Source organism: Staurois parvus, unplaced genomic scaffold (genome assembly GCF_062004578.1).
Source record: "Staurois parvus isolate SC_StPar_1 unplaced genomic scaffold, SC_StPar_1.0 ptg000011l, whole genome shotgun sequence".
NCBI lineage: Eukaryota > Metazoa > Chordata > Amphibia > Anura > Ranidae > Staurois > Staurois parvus.
Window position 1 is genome coordinate 7263515 of NW_028317807.1, and position 20757 is coordinate 7284271.

The 20757-nt window shown below is 41.2% G+C and overlaps 1 protein-coding gene across 1 annotated transcript in view; it reads right to left on the reverse strand.

Moving 5' to 3' along the window:
• Window positions 1-3576: 3576 nt before the first annotated feature.
• TMEM237 (transmembrane protein 237) overlaps window positions 3577-20757 on the reverse strand; it is a 48051-nt gene continuing 30870 nt past the window's right edge. Inside the window, exons 9-12 of the mRNA XM_089672435.1 lie at window positions 19681-19754; window positions 14639-14732; window positions 9658-9779; window positions 3577-3851 (exon numbers count right to left, since the gene is read on the reverse strand). Coding sequence (XP_089528561.1) covers window positions 3784-3851; window positions 9658-9779; window positions 14639-14732; window positions 19681-19754 — 358 coding nt within the window. The 3' untranslated portion in view covers window positions 3577-3783. The remainder of the gene's footprint in view (window positions 3852-9657; window positions 9780-14638; window positions 14733-19680; window positions 19755-20757) is intronic.

Sequence of the window (20757 nt, forward strand, 5' to 3'; positions counted from 1 at the left end):
ACACAAAACCCCAAAAATGGGCTGGACAAAAGTATTGGCACCCTTAACTTAATATTTGGTTGCACACCCTTTGGAAAACATAACTGAAATCAGTCGCTTCCTATAACCATCAATAAGCTTCTGACACCTCTCACCCGGAATTTTGGACCACTCTTCCTTTGCAAACAGCTCCAGGTCTCTCTTATTGGAAGGACACCTTTTCCCAACAGCAATTTTAAGATCTCTCCACAGGTGTTCAATGGGATTTAGATCTGGGCTCATTGCTGGCCACTTCAGAACTCTCCAGCGCTTCTTTGCCATCCATTTCTGAGTGCTTTTTGACGTATGTTTGGGGTCATTGTCCTGCTGGAAGACCCAGGATCTTGGACGCAAACCCAGCTTTCTGACACTGGGCCCTACAGTGCGACCCAAAATCCTTTGGTAATCCTCAGATTTCATGATGCCTTGCACACAGTCAAGGCACCCAGTGCCAGAGGCAGCAAAACAACCCCAAAACATCATTGAACCTCCACCATATTTTACCGTAGGTACTGTGTTTTGTTCTTTGTAGGCCTCATTCCGTTTTCGGTAAACAGTAGAATGATGTGCTTTACCGAAAAGCTCTATCTTGGTCTCATCTGTCCACAAGACGTTTTCCCAGAAGGCTTTTGGCTTACTCAAGTACATTTTGGCAAACTGTAGTCTTGCTTTTTTATGTCTCTGTGTCAGCAGTGGGGTCCTCCTGGGTCTCCTGCCATAGCGTTTCATTTCATTTAAATGTCGACGGATAGTTCGCGCTGACACTGATGCTCCCTGAGCCTGCAGGACAGCTTGAATGTCTTTGGAACATGTTTGGGGCTGCTTATCCACCATCCGGACTATTCTGCGTTGCAATCTTTCATCAATTTTCCTCATCCGTCCACGACCAGGGAGATTAGCTACAGTGCCATGGGTTGCAAACTTCTTGATAATGTTGCGCACTGTGGACAAAGGCAAATCTAGTTCTCTGGAGATGGACTTGTAACCTTGAGATTGTTGATATTTTGCCACAATTTTGGTTCTCAGGTCCTCAGACAGTTCTCGTCTCCTCTTTCTGTTGTCCATGCTTAGTGTGGCACAGACAGACACACAATGCAAAGGTTAAGTGAACGTCTCTCCTTTTTATCTGCTTTCAGGTGTGATTTCTATATTGCCCACACCTGTTACTTGCCCCAGGTGAGTTTACAGGAGCATCACATGCTTGTAACATTCTTATTTATCCGCAGTTGTGAAAGGGTGCCAATACTTTTGTCCAGCCCATTTTTGGAGGTTTGTGTGACATTATGTCGAATTTGCTTTCTTTCCTCCCTTTTTTTGTTTTGTCCCAATACACACAAAGGGAATAAACATGTGTATAGCAAAACATGTGTTAATGCAATACGTTTCGTGAGAAATACATGATTTCCTGGAGAAATATCAAGGGTGCCAACAATTTCGGCCATGACTGTACATTTTTAGTCCTTTTTTTGCAGGGTTTTGTATTAACTAGTCTCCTACTACAAAAAAAAACCTGCTACACAAACACACTGAAAGACTAATTATTCTGTGACAGCGCTAATGTGAACTTAATCTAAATGTGAAAATATTTATAATGTAGATGAAAGATACAGTGGATATAAAATGTGAAGTTTCTGTGATGTAAAAAAATTAGACAAAGATAAATCATTTCAGAACTTTTTACACCTTTAATGTAACCTATAAACTGTACAACTCACTTAAACAACATACCAAAATCTTTTAGGTGGAAGAAGGAAAAATAAAAAACTAAAATAATATGGTTGCATAAGTGTGCACACCCTTAAACTAATACTTTGTTGAAGCACCTTTTGATTTTATTACAGTCTTTTTGGGTATGAGTCTATCAGCATGGCACATCTTGACTTGGAAATATTTGCCCACTTTTCCTTGCAAAAACACTCCAAATCTGTCAGATTGCGAGGGCATCTCGTGCACAGTCCTTTTCAGATCACCCCCCAGATTCTTGATCAAATTCAGGTCTGGGCTCTGGCTGGGCCATTCCAAAACTTTAATCTTCTTCTGATGCAGCTATTCCTTTGTTGATTTGGATGTATGCTTTGGGTCGTTGTCATACTGAAAGATGAAGTTCTTCTTCATGTTCAGTTTTCTAGCAGAAGCCTGGAGGTTTTGTGCCAATATTGACTGGTATTTTGAACTGTTCATAATTCCCTCTACCTTGACTAAGGCACCAGTTCCAGCTGAAGAAAAACAGCCCCAAAGCATGACACTGCCACCACCATGCTTCACTGTGGGTCTGGTGTTCTTTTGGTGATGTGCAGTGTTGTTTTTGCGCCAAACATATCTTTTGGAATTATGGCCAAAATGTTCAACCTTGGTTTCATCAGACCAGAACACATTTTCCCACATGCTTTTGGGAGACTTCAGATGTGTTTTTGCAAAATTTATCCGGGCTTGGATGTTTTTCTTTGTAAGAAAAGGCTTCCGTCTTGTCACTCAACCCCATAGCCCAAACATATGTAGAATACGGGAGATTGTTGTCACATGTACCACACAGCTAGTACTTGCCAGATGTTCCTGCAGCTCCTTTAATGTTGCTTTAGGTCTCTTGGCAGCCTCGCAGAGCAGTTTTCTTCTCGTCTTTTCATCAATTTTGGAGGGACATCCAGTTCTTAGTAATGTCACTGTTGCGTCATATTTTCTCTACTTGATGACTGTCTTCACTGTGTTCCATGGTATATCTAATGCCTTGGAAACTCTTTTGTACCCTTCTCCTGACTGATACCTTTTAACAATGAGATCCCTCTGATGCTTTGGAAGCTCTCTGCGGACAATGGCTTTTGCTGTAGGATGCGACTAAACAAATGTCAGGAAAGACCTACTAGAACAGCTGAACTTTATTTAGGGTTAATCAGAGGCACTTTAAATGATGGCAGGTGTGTACTGACTCCTATTTAACATGAATGTGGTTGCTTAATTTGGAACACTGCTCCATCCCCAGTTATAAGAGGGTGTGCAATCTTATGCAACCACAAGACCAGTCCCTGGTCCAGTTCTCTCCTACTCTCCAGCAGTTTCAGATCCTCTGAAGTCACTGAGTACAATACAATGCGAAGCCCATAGCCCTGCGAAGCCCATAGGCCTAGACCTATACTGGAATTTAACCCTTGCAATGTGGGGGCAGCCCCACTGCAAGCGAGCATTATTCTTTTCCCCAGAGATGGTTTATAAGTTTAGAATATATTTCATGATAAAACATTTTTGTGGATCAGGTAGGAAAATGGAGATTTGTCCTGGAGATTAACTTCATGTCCTGGAGACAAAACAGGAAATGAGGGGAAATATCTTCAAAGTGAGAGAGTGCCCTTTTCAAAGATTTCCCTCACCTTTGGCACCAGTGACAATTTTAGAACTGTACTGGATATCCTAATGACAGCTGTCAACAGTGTAAGAAGTGAGAATGAGGACACAGACACCAGTAAAAACCTTGCATAGGTTCTAACTCTTCATCCATACAAAAAATGTTTTTGCTTTAGATGTACTTAGATGCAAGCAATTACTGATCCAATTACTGTAATGATATCATGAAAATAATGTAAATACTTTATTGCATATTAAGTCATTGATAAAAACATGATTTCCTATTACCAAGTCAATGTACAATTTTAAAAAATAAATAATTTTTTCAAGTGTATAAAAATACCAAGAAATGTATAAAAGCTGTATAAAATAGGTATACAAAGGCTTATATAAAATAAGAAAGGCATCTGTGTAGTGTAAAAATATTGTTCATGCTTGAATTTTTAATCCTTTTTCCATGTCTGGGTAATCTTCCTCTTCTGGTACAAACATAGATTCTAGGAAAAAAAAAAATAAAGGAAAATATTATAGAGATCATGTCATAGGAAGGAGTTTACTGCCCTTGTTTTTGTATGAAGGTTTTAGGTTTACATCTGCTTGATAAGCCTCATCACTGCATCTACTGTATACCACTTACCACTGCAAAAAATCTAAAGAATGGAATGGAGATGCCAGTAAGGGCAGATATATTGGTTACAATGTGGTACAATAATATGTTGTGTTAAAGCGGATCTTCGCTCTCAAATTATCTCCTCTCCACCAGTTCTCCGCTCTGCTACATCAATTTTTATTTATTTTTTTTATTTACTGAAAAGGGTTTGGTCCTGCCTCCTAGATATCACTCATTTAGGCACTTACTGCGCTTCCTGGGATGTGTACCATTGTACATGCAATACCACAATGAATAGATCTTAATGGACCCCTAATCTCTAGAGTTTATTTCAGAGAATAGCAGTAAGCTAATCAAACTTGCAGATTAATGCATAACCTCTGTCTGTAGTCTAAGACCTGACACTTCCAGTGAAGAAAAACAGTGTAAACAATCTGCGCAGTTAAAAAAAAGTTTATTAATGCATAAAAAATAAATGCATGAAAATTAGAAAATAAAATAAAAAGTGATTGCTGCTGACACAACAGTGCTTTCCATCACACAAAATGTATAACGTCCTCCACAATGTAGCGCAATCCCATCAAATAATGTGACAGTCCTTAATTCAAAACAATATAGTGGTCCTTCAATATCCAATAAAGCTGTATTTCCTCCACCACCGTGATGTGATTTACCTCCTCCTTGCTCTTAGAGCTTGAAAAAAGAGCAAGGAAGAAATAAATCACATCACAGTGAAGGACCATTATATTGTTTTGAATTAAGGACTGTCACATTATGTGATGGAATCATGGAGGACGTTATGGAGGACGTTATACTTCCTGTGAAGAAACTACACATCCCACAATCCTGTATGACAGTCACCACTCTCTGCTCAGTGAAGACCAAGAACTGAGCGATCAGCGGTCATGTGAGCACTAAGTTCCCGGTCTTAGAGCCGACAGGGTGAGTATGAATGTTGGTTTTGTTAACATCCTGCACTTCTTTAACACATTTTGTGTCTGTGGAAAAGAATTGGCTACACCAGTGATAATGTAGGTGTGTCATATAAAAGGGGCTGCCCACTTAGGGATCATGTACACTGCAGCTGCTAAACTGAGGTTTAGGAGCAGTTGAGCGGTTTTTTCAGCAGCCCCTGAACTCTCCTTTATGTTTATCTATGTGTCCATGTACACATAGTGGTTTACAGGCAGTTGAGTTTACAGGCATTTTCTTGAAAGCAAAAAAATTGGGTTCAGGAGTAGAGTTTACTGGCGTTTCAAATGCCAAACACTTGTAAACTCATTTAGACGTGTTTTTTGGCTGGTCCATATCCAGGGCACAATTCACTAAGTGGTATCTTACTGCATCCGAGTATACACTCATACTTATATTTACTAATGGGGACTTCCAGATTCCGCTAAGCCCCCCGACTGAAGACACCCACAACCACAGCCCAGAGTTGTGGGGAAGAGGCCCTTGTCCCCATCAACATGGGGACAAGGTGATTTGCACCCCCCCCATGTTGAGGGCATGTGTCCTGGTATGGTTCAGTGAGGGGGGCCCTCGCTCGTCCTCCCCCTTTCCTGACCTGCCAGGCTGCATGCTCTGATAAGGGTTTGGTATGAATTTTGGGGGGGAACTCCCATGCCATTTTGTTTTTAAATTTTGCCATGGGGCTTCCCCTCAAAATCCATACCAGACCCAAAGGGCTTGGTATGGATAGGAGGGGGGACCCCATGCTGTCTTTTTATTATTTTTTAATTGGAAGTTTTATCCTCAGCTCTTGCTCTGGTGACAACTCTAAAATTTTGGATTTCCCCTCATTTTCTGTCTTTGTAGTCTTTTTCAACTGGAACAATTTGCAGGATAAATCACCCCAAGGCTGACACGGGCATAAAAGTTTTTTTCCTATACGTACACTTCAAATACACCATGATTCAATGTTAGCATTTTCAAGCTAGTGAGTGTTTTTCATAGAAATTGTATATGTTATATCAAATTAGCCTTTATACCCTCAATAGTGGAAGATCTAAGTACATAAACCACACGCCTTAAGCCGGCCATACATAGGTCGAAATTCGACCGATTTTTCCTCCCAAAATCGGACCTAAGGATAATCGGACTGTTACTGGGTCAATGGTCCAGTATCGGACTGTTACTGGGTCAATGGCACCGGCCGATTTTTGTGGTTCCTCCCCTTTTCGGTGATCAGACATGTTGGAAAATTTGTTAAAAACGACCGATTTTCGACTCAATGATGGTCAAATCGTATGATCATTTTTCTAAAAAGAATATGCACATGAGCAGTGACCTGGAAGGAACAGAAGTTTCACCTGTTATACGGGGTGAACTTTATGACTTGGTTGGGCGAATTTCGAAATCATTGATGGCATCATTGGATTACCGTGCAAACAACATTTTCGATTTTTGGATTTCTCTGCTTGCATAAGTCACTAAGTTCTTGGCACTGGGACCCCTGTGCTTCTAGGCCTAACATAAGTTGCATGACTTGCTGTGGCTATAGTTATGTACTTGGTTCCCCTACTCTGCTATAAACCTTCATTACAACCTAATATCCTTCTGAACAAGTACTGTATGAGAAACCAAACAACCACCACACTGAGCTATGGGGGAACCATGAACTTTTATGACAGTAGAATGTATCAGACAGTCCTTCTGGAGGAAGGAATTTGCAACTTACGTAGACGTTGGCTGATCAGGTTCTTAATTCACACACTTACGTGGAACCTTGCGAAGTGCCACTCAAATCACCCCTTCCTCCAACAGCTGAACAGATTAAGTAAGTCCCACAGGCTACATTTGTATTTACAAGTTGAGTGGAGGGCCATGTTTTTTAATTTAATAAAACATTTTTTTACAATTTCCAATTCAAAAGTGTAAACCATAGTTATTGTAATAAAGCCAGGAAAAGACAGGCATACAACAGGTATATCCCCCTATAGCTTTTGTATCCACCTTTCAAATCATTATTGTTGCCTCAGCTCTCAGTGGAATGCCACTTCCTTGCACGGCCACCTGAGGGTTTCTGAAAAGTGGTGTTCAGCTCAGAAATAATAAACCCCCTGCATTAGTACACAAAAAAACCCAAAAGGGAAATATACAGACTTTATTGGTACCAAGGAAGACAAACACATAGAACAAAAACTTCAATCAATTTATTACATAGTTAAAAACAAACAAAAATACAGTCAGGAACGGAATCCCAAATGTGGTTACAGCACAGTGGCTAAATGGTTAGCACGTCTGCCTGGCAGTACTAGAGTCACTGGTTTGAATCCCAACCACGGCACCACCTGCCTGGAGTTTGCATGTTCTCCCTGTGCCTACGTGGATTTCCTCCCTATGCCTGCATGGGTTTCCTCCGGGTACTCCAAAGACATGCTGGTAGGTTAACTGGATCCTGTCTAAATTGGCCCCAGTATGTGTATGTATGAATGTAAGTTAGGGACCTTAGATTGTACGCCCCTTGAAGGTTAGAGACTGAGGTGAATATACAATATATATAAATATATATGTAAAGCGCAGTATAAATTGACAGAGCTATACAAGTACCTGTAATAAATAAATAGTTACATCTTTTATGATAAAGTGTATAATGATATAACATTCAGATAACAGTGCTCTTCCAGATGTGGCCCTTTGGTTATCTTTATCCGGCCCTTGGAGCACTACTCTTCACTCTGATAAAAAGGCACTATTCCCCCCACCAACAATGGGGAATAATTTCTGCCACTGACTCCAACAAAAGGCCATTAATCTCCCCCCTCCCCTCTGACACCAATAATGGGGCACGATTCCTCCCACTGACACCAATGACAGGGCACTATTCTTCCCACTGACACCAAAATTGGGGCACTATTCCCCCCCTTAATACCAAATATGGGACATTTGTTAGTCTCACTAATGACAAGACATTTTCCCACTGGCCACAGTCAGGCTCCCGAAAGTCTGAGGGATAGTAAACTGGCCCTTTGCTTAGAAACTTTAAAGACCACTGGTCTAGAACAGCCTTTCTCAACCAGGGTGCCTTGGCAAAATTTCTACAAATTGCCCAAAACTTGCATACAAGCCAGCAGGTGGATGAGGCCTCCCTTTTAGTTACACAAAGCCACAGGTTTTCATTGTGCACCATTACGACCTTCTAGCCGCCAGCGTCCTGACAACCAATAACATCATCAGTTAATAAAGAGGATGTCAGCTGCCTGCACAAAATCCTAGTTTGACCCTCCCCCCTCCATCAGTGCTGGGGTCACCTTAGCTCAGTGATGGAAAAGAAGAAGAGAAACATTGGAATACTAGTCAGTATCAGTGTGCAAACGTATATTTACTTTGGAAGAATAAATCACCTCTAATGTTGGGTGTCCTACATATATGGATGTTGCTGCGTTATATAAAACTATTAGAATAGTTTTTCACATTTTAGAATGGGGTGCCCTTTTAAAATTATACACAGTCTAGAGGCATTATAGAATGGGGTGCCTCACGACTGTCCATTTTAAAGGGTGCCTTGACTGAAAAAAGTTTGAGAAACACTGGCCTAGAACATTCCAAGAGGTCATGCTTTTCACATACAATGCTTCTTCAGGACCTCATTTCTTGGAGACAAGGGAGAATAACCTAAATATCACTTCAAGGTACCAAGCATGGGCGGTAAATGGCAGCGGCCACTAATGATGTGGACTACATTAATATTTTATAGTAATATATATCATTCCCCATAGTGGCAAATGAAATAGCACATAGTCAATCAGTTCTAAATGTGTGTAGCCCATAATAAAGCAGACAATTAGGGGTGCTGAACCAATAATGATGCCAAGCATTGGGCAATGGCCAAGAGGAAAAACCATAACGGGGCCACATCTGATAGCTATAACATTCTTCACCAAATATACCGGACCAGGCTAGTCCTCACAAACAGCATGCTGCTGCCAGGAATTGCTGAGCACCCGATGGTAAAAAGAGCATTCAAAGCATAGATGCCAGCAGACAGTGCAAAGATGTACTGCCAGTCCCACCACTTCTTGACTCGCCCAAATGGCCCTCCTCCACATCCAACACCACCACTACGCATCCTCCCTGAGAGACACTTCCTTGTGCAGCCAACTGAGGGTTTCTGGAAAGTGGTGTACAGATAAGAAATAATAAACCCCCTTCATTAGTGTTGATTGCAGCTATAACCATCCTCACGAGAGAGGTCAATGGTAGCAATAATAATCCCCAGCACAGATTATACTCCCTTTAATTGGTTTTAGCGACAGTGGAAGCAATATTAAACCCCCATTCATTGGTGTCAGTGGTAGAGATAACAAATTCCCCCTTCACTGTCCGTGGTAAAAACTTTAATTATCCACCTTTATTGGTGTGGAATAGTAACTTACCTGAACACATGCTCTCATGCTGCTTTCAGGCTGGAACTACATTATGCTTGTCTGGTAGTACATCTCTTTGCCCAACAGGTAGTGCTGACATCATATGAAAGTTGGGTGCTGGAACAAACAGAACGCTCCAGCACTCCGCAACCCACTAGCTGTAGCTGGAACCCGCAGGTCGCCAGCTGGACAGCCCTGGATTTGAATTATTCAGAAATAACTGCAGGCTCTTACTGGAGTTCTGCTCCAAAATGTTTATTTTCTAAACAACTAATTTCCAATAAAATGAGTATTTACTGTCCTGGAAGGACTAAAACACATTACCTTCACTGTGATCCAGGTCTGGGCGACAGGACAAAAATAACCAGGCAAGTCCAACTAGCAGAGTTACAACCAAATTGATCACAACCCATGGCTGAAGGATTTGTATTTCAGTAGCCTCTTGCCTGAGATCAAAACAGAAATCAAATGCTATTCTTAAAATACAAATAAAAATGTCAACAGGTTAGCATACTGTATTTTATTATTGCAATTCACCTGGGAATGTAGTGTTATCCAAAATTACTTCATGCAATGGCACAAAAGTGAAATTCATCACTTACAGGGGATCAATGTACAAAAAAAACAAAAAGAATCTAACAAACAGTAAAACATATGCTAATAAACAATTCCTGATTTATTATATACCTTAGACCTAGTGGCGTCATTACTGTGTCTCTGTGCTTCTCTTTTCAATGCAGGCAGATTTTGGCTGGGGGGGGGGGAGGGGCTGGCAGGGTGCAATACATACCATATTGAAAACAACACAGCACACTGTCTTAGGGCTCTCTGAAGCTCTCAGCTTTGATGCAAGCAGGGAGATGGCTCTTGAAATGGGGTATGCAAATATCAAAAATGCCTTAATGCCTCTTGGGGGATCAGGAAGGAATCTTTTTTCCCAGCAGGAGCAAACTGAATCATGCTTTGCTGGGTTTTTTTTTTTTGCCTTACTCTGGATCAACTGTGGGTATAGGATTATAATGTTTTTGTTTTGTTTTTTTATGGTTGAACTGGATGGACTTTTGTCTTTTTTCAGTCATACTATGTAACCATGTAATGAGTTGGTGTCAGTCTGAAGCAGTGGGTGTTATTAAGATGACTGCATTTGCATGCACACCATCCTAGGCAACAAATGTGGAAACTTTTTGAAGAGCCCTAGAATAAACAAAATAAGAACCACTTTTCAATTTTAATGTGCATCTCTGCGAACAGAAATCAGTTTGCATTGGAATATATGAGAATGAATCAGTTTGAATTTTATTTTTATAACTAGCTTGTATAGTGCTGACAGTTTTCGTGCCTTTACAGAGAATATTGAACTATTCATATCAGCTACTGTCCAAAGATGCTTCTGAACCAATATCCCTAACATGCTTACAAACACACACAAACAAACAGGAAGGCCATAAGATTTGTATCTGCCTGTGTGTGGTCAACCAGCTGGATTGGAGTCTCCCTAGTGGGGGCCAGAGGCAGTGCGGGCTGTGAAAGAGCATCACGGCCCTTAGGTTGTAAGCTCCGAGGAGCAGGGTCCTCCTAACCCTCTTGTATTGAACTGTATTGTTGCTGTATTGTCTCCCTTCACATTGTACAGCGCTGAGCAAACTGTTGGCGCTATATAAATCCTGTATAATAATAATAATAATATAATAAAACAAAAAAACAGGAAGGCCAATTTTAGTAGAAACCAACTAACCTCTCCCACCAAAAAAAGAAAGCACATACTGTACACACCCCATGCAGATAGTGTCCATGGTTACAACTCAAATAAACAAAACGAGTGCTCAAATCTTCATGCAGACTAGGGTAACTATCGGGAAGATCGGGAAATCTTGATACTGGTGAACAAAAGCAAAACAGGGCGCACTCTCTTCGTGCATTACCGTGGTGAAACACAAATTTATTTAAAGCATAAAAATGCATACTCACAAACCAAAGGGGGTTAAAAACAGAGAAGAAGAGTCCGTAATGATGGTCCAAAGTGACGGCAGACACTTGGTGAGGTAGCCTAACGTGTTTCGGGAGACATACTCCCTTCTTCAGAGTGCATCTCCCGAAACGCGTTAGTCTACCTCACCAAGGGTCTGCCGTCACTACAGACTTTTTTTATCACCCTTTGGTTTGTGAGTATGCATTTTTATGCTTTTAAATAAATTTGTGTTTCACCACGGTAATGCACGAAGAGAGTGCGCCCTGTTTTGCTTTTGTTCATGGTTACAACTCAAGCCTAGTGTCCTGGCACTACAAGACAGAAGTGCTAACCAATTACCACTGCAAAAACCCAAACATGATCTTGTGTGCAATTGTGCCTCTTACATTTAAGTGTGCTTTTCAAACATACTCTTTCCATTACACTACAGGGATCCCAGTATTATATAAGTATTCTGTATGTATTACAGATATAAGTGGCTTTTAGATCATACTGACTGTACAGAGTAAGCTTGATTTCCTGCAAATCAAGCCATATTATTTATATTTACTAACTGAATAATGGAGCTTTCCCACTGCCCTGCTGCGGTTTCCCCAGAACACGGATGCAGTGCAGTGTACCTGCGGTTTTCATGTTGGTTACTCATGCTTTCACTTAGACTTCTATTAGATTAGGTGTTTTTGGTGCATTTTCTGAATGCGCTCCAAAAAGTTCTGTGTGCTGCATATTTGGTGCACTTGCAGAAAACGCACGAAAAGGCCCAATCTAACAGAAATGTATGGGAAAATGATGGTAACCTACACAAACATTACGGGTACACTGTGCTGCACCTATGCTCTGGGAAAATCACAGTGGGGGATGTGTGAAAGGGGCCTTAGACTGAAGAAAACAAATTGAAAATTACTTGGGATTTGAAATCTCTGATCTTCCCCCGTATCTCTGTGCACTGCTTCCAGGACAGACCACATCGATTCTGATTGGTCAGTGCCGTCACGGTGAATCAATCTGGTTCATCCCAGAAGTGCTGCACAGAGTGGGGATTTCAATTCCCCAGAGAGCTGGACTGGATGTGGAACCCCTAACAGGTCAGGATCACAAAAGGCAAGTACAGCAGGGACTGGGAGGATGGGGAGGGTGTATGGTGATAGTTCACATTTACATTTTTGCTGTAAAGGTGAACTAACCCTTTAAAGTACATAAGGTACTTTAAACTTGAGCATCGTGGACAAAAACTTTGTGGCCTTGACTAGGTACATCAGCATGTATACTTCTACTGTTACTCCAAGGAATAGCAGTACCAGGGCCGGATCTAGCCTGTCCGATGTGGAGGTGCAGTACAAAAATGTCAGCGGGGAAGAGGATGGGAGGTCAGCAGGGCAGAGGACAGGAGCACAGCTCCTTCTCCCATCCTTGCACTGCACACAGCCTGGGCACAGGCAGCAGAGCTCCTCCTCCCCACACAACGCATAACTGAGATCAGTACAATGTCAGTCAAGGACAGTATAGTGTCAAACTAGGGCAGTAAAGTATCAGATTAGGTGGTATTGTGTCAATTTAGGGCAGCATAGTGGCAGGTTAGGGCAGTATAGTGGAAGGTTAGGGCAGTATAATGGAAAGTTAGGGTTGGCTTTGGGGGGTGGCACAACTAAAATCTGGGCTGGCATAGGCCACCTCAAACCTAGATCCAGCCATGAGCAGTACATAGTCCAATAAAAGCAAATGATGCAACAGATTTAAGCTTCGGAAATATAGCAGGTTTTCAGAAATACAAGAATAGATTTACTGCTGGAAACATTTTGTAGGGAGAGATCTGCCTGTCTATAACTGTTCTTTGATGGTCCTAGTTAACCTAGCATTATATGGGGGTACAATGTTTCTGCAGAGAGGAATCTTCAGCAAGGGTCCTATTTTCATTATTAATATATCAAATACATGTATGTATAGTCACATTTTTTTTCTTTGACTGGAGAATTCAAACCCCTTTCAGTTTATATTTTGCAGTCTGTATCTAGTTAGGAAGATTTCCTTTTCCTGACCTGGAGGCACAACAGGAAGAGGAAATCTCTATAAAGTGAAGAGAAATCTTCTCTTAGGCAACTGTCACCTGAACAAGTGTCCTCATTGAAGATTCATTCCCACCTTTTATTCTGATGACAACTATAATATTTTGGATAAACCATCACTTTCTGCCTTGATGACAGTGGTCACCAGGACAAATACAAACGGTGAATTCATTCATCAGAATAGATTAGAGTTAGCATTCTAACCAGTCCCTACTCCATCCAAAACTAAAATAAAAAATGTTTTGACTATAAATACACTTTAAATTAAAAATGCCTTAAATGTAATTATTTAAAAAAATTGCTTTACAATTTGTGATTAAAACATTAGACTCCTTTCACATGAGGTGGATTCCAGGGCGGTCAGCTGGGGATCCGCTGACAGATCCCCTGCTGATCGGAGCAGAATGGGCGGATGACACATCCATGTCCACTCAGTTTCTGCAGAGTGGACAAGGACAGAGCCACTCTGCTCTATGAGTGGCTGGGTGTAAACGGACTCCGCTGCCTATTTACACCCAACTATCATCTGATTTGCCTAAACCTGATGTGCCAAACACAAGGGCCACGGGCCAAATCCGGCCCACCAGGCCTTTTCATGTAGCCCTCACACCTCTCCTGCAGCTGCAGCACCCCCTCATCTCCACCCCCACCTTGTCTCAGGAGTCAGCAGCAGAGAGGAGGACAGAACTTCTCCGCCAGATCCTGCGCTTCTACGTGCAGCCACAGCACCCCCTCATCATCTCTTTCCCTGGTCTCAGCATTGAGCAGATTCCAGCAGCTGATACCAGCCCTCCTCTGGTCCTTCTCCAGACCCTGCACTTTCTGCTTCTCAGATCTGCCACCCGCTTCTACCCAGCAGCAGCAAAAGGTAAGGGAGGTGCACTGTAAAGTAAGGGAGGGTGGGGGACTCTTGACATCTGAAGTAAGGGGAGGTGTGGTACTCTGGCAGTTACAACAGGCCCTTTAAGGGCAACCATAATGCTGATGGGGCTTGTGATGAAACCGAGTTTGACACCTCTTGCGTAAATGGAAGAGAATGGATCCCCTTACATTTTTTTTAGTGGACGATCAGACCTGGAGGTAGGCGTGTGCAAACAGACACAATTCCGTTTACACACACCTTTCCATAAGAACGCATGGATCTTCTGATCAGGTCCCCCTAAAAAACTGACAGGCAGGCCTGATCGGAACGCCTAAGTGAAAGGGGCCTTAACTTGCTGGAAAATAAAACAACCAACTATAAAAGTGAAGAGACTGCATAAAATGAACTTACCACAAGCTGCCATTCTGTGTTGGAGGTGTGTAGAAGTTTATCCGATCGCTTGTCATTTGTTGGCTCAGAGCAAAAAACAGAGCTACAAAGTATACTGAAAGAGAGGATGACATAATTAAAGATAAACAAAAAATCATAAAGATTCAGCTTGATGTAATTACAAAGACACTTGGCAGTGCTTCAAAATGGCTAGAAAGTAAATAAAATTGCAACTTTTTTTTTTCAATATTGTCAGCTACTCCCAGTGCACTGAATGTAAAATATAACCACAGGCAGATGAAATCGGTCAGTCATAGTAAGAGCAATAAACACTAAAGACAGGTACAGGTGTGAACTCTTGATCAAGAATCTATTAAGAGTTCTACCATTGTCATACAGAAGTACGAGCATCTCACTGTCTTACAAGAAAAGCCTCATCTTAGTAGCTCCTGTTTTGAGGTCTTTAGAGCATAAAAACAGGCAAATCAGAAGTATGACCTTCGATGATATATTTTGGCTCCAAGAGGCTTGCAATGTCAACAGATGCCCAATGCAAGCCATATTAATTTGTTTCAGGAAACATGCATATGTTTGTAGGTCCTCCCCGTCGGTGACAGAAATCCTTTCTTAGGGGTCAGGTCAAGTTGGTAGGGTTTGGATTTTACTGGTTGATCATTGCTGAGCTTTCCCCAAGACAAGCCAGTTTAGGGATTTTCACCCAAAGTCAACATGCATAGTTGTAGACTAGTCATTCATGCAACGGCCAGGTTGACATGAAGGGCTGTCCACTATCTAATACTTGTAGGATGCTGAAGATTTCCCTCTTCATTCAGGAACAGATTTTGCCAGATTTAAAGAAGTATATAAATAGATGTAAAATACCCAGCAGCCTCGAAAAAATTTAAAATTTAAAAAAAGCCATATAAATGTCCAGTAGTTTGTACAAAAACACAGTAATTCCCACTCAAAATTCTGGTATTTTCTCAGGAAAGCTAAAGGCTACATACAGTTTGTTTCAGTTCAATATCTGTCCTAAAAGCATTTACCCCGTTCTATGTACCGTAATTGGTTATAAAAGCCCAAATAAAAAATTATCCCTTGCAGTGGGGCTGTGCCTGTACTGCAAGGGTTAAATGCTCATTTATATCTAGGGGAACAATTAGGATCCATTCACACTATCATGTGTGTCATGTTCAGACCAGAACACAGTGTTACATTGAAATTCAGAGCAAAGCGATACTATGTAACAGTTCTGCATAATATTGCAATGCTCTGCTCACTCCTGCATGTTGCTGCACAGCAAGCACAGAGCATCATGCTGACGCACAGTGACATGAATCAAGCTTCACAATGTACACTTCCAATAAAGTTTTGTATAAAAAGAAAAAAGGGAAAGGTGTGATGCGATAAAATGCACATCATGCTACTCCCTGATGCGCGGCTCTGCATCCCAAAATGTGTGGGCAGCAGTGGTTTGGGCTGTAGAGCAAAGTGAACAGGCTTTTAAAGGAAAAGGATACTCAATCCTCTGCTCCTCCCTGAAGCTAGACCAGTCCCCATAGCTTCTGCAACTCTGTGGTCTAGGGTCCAGACTTCATCAAGACCAGAGCAGAGTCCATAGCCCTGCTTGAATGTGAGGACAGGGAGGGACAGTCCATCACCAGATCATAGGGGAGTGCTGCCTGCTGGGGGAGTGGAGGATTGGGTAAGTAAAACAGCTTCTCCTCTCTCCTGGACAAAAAAGAGCTATTAACCCTAACAGTGCGGGCATAACCCTACTGCAAGGGATAACTTTTTCTGCCTAAAGTTGGGCTTTAACTATACCTCTGTTCAGTAAGAATAACAATTGAATACAGAAGAAAAGGAAGATTTGTTCTTTTTCTCTCTGACAATGTGTCATGCTGACACTCTCATCACTGCAGCAATCAGTAGCAAAATTAGTTGCTAGGGCACAGTGGAATGGTAATATGCATCTGATTGATCTAATAAGAACTGTGTGTAATTAGCACAACAATCAATCAGAATCACATTTGCATTCTCCAATAAGAACTGTGTGTAATTAGCACAACAATCAATCAGAATCACATTTGCATTCTCCAATTGGCATGATTCAGTGGGTGACAAAATAACAAAAAAGGGCCACAAAGGCCTAGTGTATTACCTTAAATAGTTTATTAAAAACACGAAGTATACAAATCATACTCACAAAAGGCCACATGGCTAAAAGCTTTGAATCGAGCAAAACCCAAGTGTTAATATCAAGGGTGAGATGTGGAAGTCCCATGCAAAGACCTAGGCATCACTCCAGCACAGGTGCAAATGCTGACATGTTTCAAGTTTCATCTAAAAGTGCCATATGACCGTTTTGGGCTGTTCCGCCCATAAAGGGCCCCCAAACATAATTACTGTTCACCTCACATCAAAAACACTGCACCATAGTACACTACAAACTCTCAGTTATCCTCAAATCACCACAGTGATCAATCATCTACAAAGTATAGGCGTACCTTGGTTTACGAATTTAATGCATTCTCCGGAAAGTTTCGTATTGCGAAAAATTTGTAAACCGAAACGTGGTTTTCCATAGGAATGCACTGAAAACCAATTAATCTGTTCCGGAGGTCAGCAAAAAGTAAAAAAAAGTCTTATCTGTTCAAAACTCTTTATAAAGTGCATTTTAAAAGCATAAAATACTGTACAGGGACATGATTAAAAATTTCCAGAATGGCTCCAAAACTCGATGCAAAAACCGCTCCAACACCTCCACACTCGACGCCACGTGCTACGCACAGACTCCAGCATGCACGGGGCCAGCGCTATAAACCTCTCAGGTGCAATTCATCCTGGGGCAACTTGCTTCGTATTGCGGAAAAAATTTGTAAATGCATTGTAAACCAATTAATCCGTTCCTGAGGTCAGAAAAAAGTAAAAAAAAGTCATCTTTTCAAACTCTTTATAAAGTGCACTTTAAAGGCACTAAACTAAAAATGTGTAAACTGAGGCATTATTTTCAATGGATTTTCATTCGTAAACTGAAAATTACATTAACAGAGGCGTTTGTAAACCAAGGTACGCCTGTATATACCTTTATCAGTATTCACAAAAAAATGCACTAAACATGCACCACATGCTGCAATGATCTATGGAAAATATAAATATATAAATATAAAAGTATATACAGTATCTATCAGTATTCACAAACCAACACACTAAACCAGCGAAAGCATCCAGTAGGAAGGGCAGTGATCTTACCCTGTATTGTCAAGGATTCCTCCTTGGCTCTGTACCCCACATGATAGTAAAAACTCACTGGAACACACGCAGTTAGTCTTCCCCCGGAGGTGACCAGTCCACTGTAATTCCCAGCGGCTGGTGAAACGCATGCTGCCAATAGAACTGCAGCCTTGCTGGAGCACATACCCAAGCTCCAGTGGGTGGGTGTAAAATTAAGGAGGCTGGGCAGGGCTCGAGCTAGCAGTGGAAATCTAAATCTAAAGCTGTCCATTACTTGTTTTTTTTTTCAATCAGCCACCGAGCTTAGCAACCATCCACTCAAGCATGATAGATGTAGGAATCCTCCCTGCTGGGCCATTGTATTCTGAATGTGGGACTTTTTTGCTGTCAGAATACACTGATCAGTGGCTGCAGTTGGTGACTGAGAAAAAAATGTACAACATTCCCATTTGACAGAGATTAATCTAACCATCAATGTTTGTTGAAAAGGGACAGCCACATATGTATGGAAATTCGGTCAGTCCCTGCTGAACTGGCAAAATTTCGATCTATGGCCAAGTGGCAAAGTAGACAGGTTGTAGAGCAGAAATTGAAATCAAGCCCTAGTCTTTCTAGATTGCTTTATGGACAGACTGATCAATACAAACCGGAGTATCGTTCAAGAAAAATGTTGCTACTCTCTGCTACTGTTAAAATCCTCTTCTATTTTGCTCATGCTACTCATACTAATTAGCAAACTTTCCATCAACTGGGTAGACATGGAAAATATGCTGCTTAACTCAGCATTTATAACAGAAATTGTTATCTAAGCTGTACCTCCATCCCATGTATAGCTCCACTGTATGGCCAATTCTTTTCAGACTAGAAGACATCTACTTGCAACCCACCAATCACATGGCTTCTCAGTGGCTGGTAGATAAGATCACTGTCTCCCCCCAGAACAGCAGTTGGGGTATTTATGGGATGGGGAGGGCAAAAGGGGGCAGAACTCGATTTAGTTATCAATACTGTTTACATTTAGGCTTGTAATAGAACCAAAATTAAAGGATAAGTTCACCTTTTGAAACATGTTACATGCTACAACCATATTCAGGGAATAACATGTAATAAGTTATGAAAGGACCAGCCCCTGCTCTCCCCCCCCAATCCTGTGTTGACAGCTAGCAGGGGGATCTTCTCCCCCCCCTCCGCTAGCTGTCACAATTTAAAAAAAAATTTGGCTGTACGGGACTCCGCCACATGTACGCATCACTCATTCACAGTATTCTGTGAGTGGAAAGCTACAAATTCTGGCAGCCTTTTCAGCTGTTGGCCTGTAGTTCTCGCTGTGTTAGTTCATTGATTCTTCCTGTTACAGTGTATAGGCTTGCCTGTATGAGCACACAGATACACTGACTGGTCTGCAGGAGTCCTGCATGGCACCTGCGATCTGCTGGTGCAATATTTTACAGGTTCACAAAACAAAAATAGTAAATGCACATTTTTTACATGCAAAATTTATTATTTTTTCTTAAAAGGTGAATTTATCCATTAAGGCAGTTACCCAAGAGAAAGTCAAAAAGCACTGCAAATTGGAGCAGTAGATGTGAGGCCACTTTGTCACTTACATTGTCCAGTCTGACAGCAGATGGTTGTTGACATGGGTAATAAACATTATAAAATTTACATGATATATTGTTGAAACTACGGAATTATCTTGTAATAAAAGATGGCAGAGGGACTGGAAATCAGTCCTGAATAATAAAAAAAGATTAAATAACTAAGATTAGTAAATATTACTAAATAGAGTGTTTATAGCCATTTGTAGAATTATCCACACATCTACTTACAGAATGATGCCACGGCTGAAGGATCCAATGCAATAAGTCCATGGAATGCATTTGATATATTCGACAGATCAATCCTGGTAAGAAATATAAGTAAATTTAGAGAACTATATAAAACCTAAAAACACACACACACACACACACAACTAAGCAACAGATGAAGTAACTAGCGTTGGTGTAGCTCAAAATCAAATACGTGTAAAGCAATACTTGAAGAAGCGACACAACAGGACTTGCAGAGTGAACATAACAGAAGCAGGTTCACTGTGCTCAGATCTCAGAATCTCAGATGGTTTTATTATGACTACGGCCCTAAAGTTGGGGCAGAAACACATCAATTCTTTTGCATGATGCTTTTTTTTTTCTTACTGAGTATGGGGATAGCACATGTGTGAGACTTTTTGGGAGCCTAGCATACAGGAGCCTGAAATCAGGATAGCACCAACCCCCCCCCCCCCCAAATGACCCCTTTTTGGAAAGTAGACACCCCAAGGAATTTGATAAGAAGCATGGTAAGTATTTTGCAGATCTCATTTGTTGCCACAAGTTTTTGGAAAATGAAGAAAGAAAACAAAAACATATTTTTTCTTTTTTTTATATTTCAAAACCTTGTGAGAAAAAATGAGATCTGCAAAATAGTCACCATGCAGCTTTTTAAATTCTTTGGGGTTTCCAAAAAGGGGTAATTTGGGGGGTGTTTGGTGCTATCCTGGCATTTCAGGGCCTCCGAAACAGTGATAGGTAGTGAGGAAGTGAAATGAGGAAGTTATGCACCTTCTGGCTTTCAAAGTGGTCATTTGATTTCAGGCTCCTGTATGTGACTAGGCTCCCAAAAAGTCTCACATATGTGGTATCCCAATACTTGATAGAAGTAGCAAAATGTATTTTGGGCTGTAATTCCACATATACCCATGGCATGTGTGAGCAATGTATCATTTGAGAGACAACTTTGTGCAAAGAAAAAAAAATGTTTTTGTCATTTTCCAAAAACTTCTGGAAAAAAAATCTTCCATGAACTCAACATGCCTCTCAGAAGATAGCTTAGTGTGTCTATTTTCCGAAAAGGGGTCATTTGGGGGT